The 4,788-nt window shown below is 33.1% G+C and overlaps 1 protein-coding gene across 2 annotated transcripts in view; it reads left to right on the top strand.

Annotated features, from left to right (window-relative positions):
- Window positions 1–3,619: 3,619 nt before the first annotated feature.
- LOC133191893 (protein zer-1 homolog) overlaps window positions 3,620–4,788 on the top strand; it is a 20,836-nt gene continuing 19,667 nt past the window's right edge. For both annotated transcript variants that reach the window (XM_061327639.1, XM_061327640.1), the window contains exons 1-2: window positions 3,620–3,678; window positions 4,628–4,788. The exon at window positions 4,628–4,788 is cut by the window's right edge and continues 653 nt beyond it. In XM_061327639.1, the coding sequence (XP_061183623.1) occupies window positions 4,654–4,788 (135 nt within the window). In that variant the 5' untranslated portion in view covers window positions 3,620–3,678; window positions 4,628–4,653. The remainder of the gene's footprint in view (window positions 3,679–4,627) is intronic.

Genomic DNA, 4,788 nt, shown 5'->3' with positions numbered 1-4,788 from the left:
TGATTTCATTTTCTTTGCAAAGAGTAATTTGACATGAAAAGAGTAAATGGGAATAAACTGCAGGTACAGTAGTTATAGGAATTAAATTTTTTTTATAAAAACATGGTATCCTAGATTTAGTTTTATATAGTTAAGTAAAAATGAAAAAGGTGAAGATAACGAACAGTGATCAATCTCAAAAAATCTATAAACAATGCAAATCGGTGAAGAGGGCATAAAACATAAACCCCTGGACAGAAATTCCATAGGTGGGATCAGGTGCCTAAGAGGAGAAAGCATCCCGTTGACTGTCACACCCACCGTGAGCCCTATGTATTCGTAAGGTAAATGGAACATTCTGTAGTCAAATTCAGTATACATGTAAAAACAAAGGCCTAACAGTTGGTATGAAACAAGTCAGCTAAAATACGACCCAGTGATAGGTTATGTTTGCTAACAAGCTAAGGTCATTATAATGACCATAGAATTTATGAAATGCTGACTTAAAATGAGGTTGTTGAAATCTGTATATCATTAACTTATCTGCCAGTAGCCAGCCTCAGTTTAAAACTTAATCGTACTCAGACCACGTTCTTGAGTATCAAATAAGCTGGGAGATGCAAGTGATAGCAGGATATTACTACATGAATAAGGAAAATTGACGATGGAAAAACTTAAGTCATTTAGCTTGTCATACAATTTAGTTGTTAGTTGATCCTTATCGTCTATAGTCAGTAAAACATCCAAATATGAAACAGATGTGGCAGACTCTGTGGTGTCTTTTATTTCAAGTTCACTGGGATACATCCAATTGACATATGAATGGAAGTAACCATTGTAAATTGATAATACATCGTTGATATATCTAAATGCCAAGTTGAAGGTCAGAGCAAGTGTTTTCTTCTACTAATGCAGAAGTTTTTGAATGAATTTTTTGTTTCATAGGAATATAAAAACAGGTTGGCTAATAAAGCAGCACAATAGGTGTCCTTCGAAATTCCAACAGTTCTAAAAAGTATATGCTTTTCGTGCTTGCACGTTAATTTCGTGTATTCATCGATTAAATTGTGCACTGTCACAACATTTGCGACCATTTTTTTCATGAAACAATTCTGTGAGATTTTGTTTGAGACTGCTATGTACCAATCTCAAGATTTTCTGAGAAATCTCAATTTTTTTTTTCAGCTGAGTCAGAAAAAACTTTGGTGGCACGCACGTTTGAGAAAAATCTCAGATTTGAGAAAAAAATCAAAAGATAAGTCTGAGTTTGAGAAAATATTTATTTGGCGGCACAGTTTGGTGAGAAAAGCTCAGATTTTCTGAGAAATCTCAGCGTTGGTGGCCTTGAAACCTGGTCTTCAAAGACCGCGTAAATGTTGTCAATGAGGAACTCTAAAATTCTTTTAATATCAACTTCAGAGTATCTGTGTGTAGAATCAAAGTAGTTTTTAAGGAAGCAATTTTGTGATTTAACCTGCAGTTAAATCAAATAGGATTTTAGAGCCCCCCCCCCCTTTTGGTTTGTCAAAGTTTTTTAGGTAAGTTGTCACCCCCCCCCCCCCCCGGCCCACACACTTTCAGAAACGATACTACATACCTGTTTAGTATAATTGTATATTCTTTTATTCCAAAAAATTTGATTCCACAGCTTTTTGGTTTTAGTTCTTATGTATTTTCAATAGGGATGTCAATTTTGTCAATAATTCATATTCGAATATTCAATGAAAATATTCGAATATATTCGAATATTCGATAAAATAAATAAAATCTGGATTATTTTAAATGTACATCATCATACTCTAATGGCAGGTTTTTGCGTTGGTATTTGGAAGTAAAACTGAATGCAGACTTTTGTAGGTACACAATAAGGAATTCTACCTTTGATATTTGTCAGCCCCCTCCCCCTTTGTTTTGCAAAGATAGACATAATATAGATATTGGAAACTGGAGCTTAGCCCTCCAAACGTTTTTTTAGTTGTTGGTTTGCCCCTCCCCCTTTCAATTTGCTTCCGACGCTTTTGTATGTACAAGCTCAAACTGACAAACCAGTCGTCTAACCAGGGGCAAGATTGATCTTTACTCTTCAGATTTAAAAACACGGAATAAATTACAATTATCTGCTTAATAAGAGATATAATATAATCTTTATACAATGTTTTGAAAACATAAACAAACACTTCCATAGACGATTTTCCTAGGTCATTACTTTCCCGATAATGATTTTAAAATTCAGGAATGTAAACAACCCCAGATAATCAAGTAATTGATGCATTATTCTGAATTTGAGCCCTTTACAATATAACAGGCTGATTCTATCAAAGATGTACTTCAATGATCAATAAAATTTATTTTTATAAGTACACTCTTCACGTGTCTCTTAGACATTCAAGAAGGGTTTCATTTCAATGCCCTCGATTCTAATCCGATCATATAAAACTATTGAAAGTACTTTTTGTTTTATACATTAATGGTACTTGTTTATTTCTTTTATACCGTACTCAAAATGAAATAATTTAGAAGATCTATAATATAAAAAGTATTGAAAGAAATAAAGGATCGCTAGTAAATAAAACGGGGATGATTCCAGCATTGTTCTAATTAAAATTTATTATCTCTTTTTTTTTGTGTAATCTAAAAAACATCGAATATTCGAATTTTAAATTCATATATTCGAATATAAACTCATCGAATGAATATTCGAATGTTCGAATATTCGTTGACATCCCTAATTTTCAATGATGCTTGAAGCAAATAATACTGTTTCTAAGTAAAAACTTTCTTCTTAACCTCTCTCTTCAGGAAAGTGCAATTAAAAATATAATTATGTTATTTTAAAAGAGTTTATGTCTCTGGTAATATCCAATTTTCCCTCCGATTTATAGAATTTGCTGTGAAATCAGATTGCATCATTTCCCGTTGTCGGCGTAACACTCATTTTTGTCACTAAATCCTTTGTCACGCACCTGTAAATATTTTCAACCTTCAAACGGAATCGGACAATTTTGTCTATTATGTGCTTGCATTTCAGCCTATAATTGTTTTTATTCTTAAGTGTATGACTTTTTAAAAATTAAATGAACAAAATTATTACTTTTGAATACTTGGTTTCCATCGTAGCGTATATAATAGTTGGTTTACCAAATATGTTTATCAAACATTTAAGACATCAGGCCTTCAACTTTCAGAAACAGTCAATGCAACTTATTTGCTTTGCCGCAAACGTTAACTGTGAGACTCTGAACATGTTGAAAATGCCATTTTTCAAACTTTAGGATGTGTTGCTATGGAAACCATGACGCGTAGCAACCAATTTTTGCCTGATTTGAGTTTAAGGTATCAATGACTTTTGTCGTAGGGAGTTTGGAGAAATTCTGAGACTATGCGTGCCACAGCTCCTATATGGCTTTAATTTGCGAGATATTGCCCCCAAAAGTTGGTAATGTTATATAGGGAAAACTGTGTCTTACGCCGGTTGACCCCAGATTGACCCCGAAAAGGGAATTAACTTTCGTAAATGTGAAATTCCTCTATTTACACAAATTTACCTCTCGTACCGGAAAAAACATTTCCATCTCAGACATTTTTTTCATTTATCCTCTTCATAAAAATTTCCGGTTATCAGGCGAAGCGAAGGAGCTGAGCCAGCGAAGATGAACCTGTCTTTTTGTCACATTTGTCTTAAATTACAATTTAAATAACGTATGTTAACTGCGTATTTAGTGTATATTCTCTAGTCTCCAGAAAAAATTATTTTAAATTTGTAAAGCATGGCGTAATGATTTTTCAAAATTGCGCAGTGCCCGTAATCATGGTAATATACAGGTACTTGTAAAGTATCAATTTGAGTGTAAACCAATTAGACAGCGTAGTTACGCATTGGGCAATTGTCTGAATTGAACAATTTGAAATTATGGTGCATTTGCTACTTAAATTATTACAGTTGAAAAGCAGTCACCCATGCAAAGCACTTATATAATTTAGACTAATATCGATACATATGAATTTTTACATGAAAAATACCAGAAGTTGTTTTGAAACAAAGAAGTATTTACCGCACTGCTGAAATTATTGCATTGTTCTTATTTAAAAGGGCCATTTAAAATGCAGTAATTATAATTTACATATAGCTTGTAAATTGCAAAAAGTTATAGGTGGATTGACCATAAATTAGGAGTTAATCTAGTGGGCTTTGCTTAATCTGATCAATATGGAATTGGACATTTTCATGTAAATATAATTGTCAGACATGTATAAGACTAGAGAATTCTTTTCCCTCAGACTGAAATGTCACACTCTCATTGGCATAAAAGTGATGTGACTGTCAGCTATATTTCTATATCCAGCAGGTGAAAAATTATGCATCCTGCAACATGACAAACATCTAACTGTTTTGATAATTAGGAATCAACATTCTGAGGTATACTATATGTCTCTCACTTGATGGTCCTTGAGAAAATTCACTTATTACATGTAGGTTTGTTACTGACTGTCTACAGAAATAAATAGGGTTAATCAATCTCAATGACTCAAGTTCATCTCATGATCTATGAGATTGATCTACCCAATATATTTCCATAGACAGTCAGTAACAAACCTAATAAATAATGATGTATCTACAGGAACTTGAGCTTTGTGTTTTGTTTTTCAGACATAAAGTTTACATAAACTATAAAGATGCCTTGTTCTTGGCCAGAAAACAATCCTGAATCTTTAGAAGATCTGTGTATGAAAGTAGCTGTGAAAAATATTCATTCTTTTGCTGAAAAATTACACAGTGGCTACAGACTGAAGGAAGGCATCTCCTTGCAG

This window comes from Saccostrea echinata, unplaced genomic scaffold (genome assembly GCF_033153115.1).
Source record: "Saccostrea echinata isolate AGI-Se365-2 ecotype Australia unplaced genomic scaffold, CSIRO_AGI_Sech_v1 ptg000025l, whole genome shotgun sequence".
In the NCBI taxonomy this organism is placed as follows: Eukaryota; Metazoa; Mollusca; class Bivalvia; order Ostreida; family Ostreidae; genus Saccostrea; species Saccostrea echinata.
The sequence above is the reverse complement of the archived record's forward strand: the minus strand, read 5'-3'. Positions and strand labels throughout refer to the sequence as shown.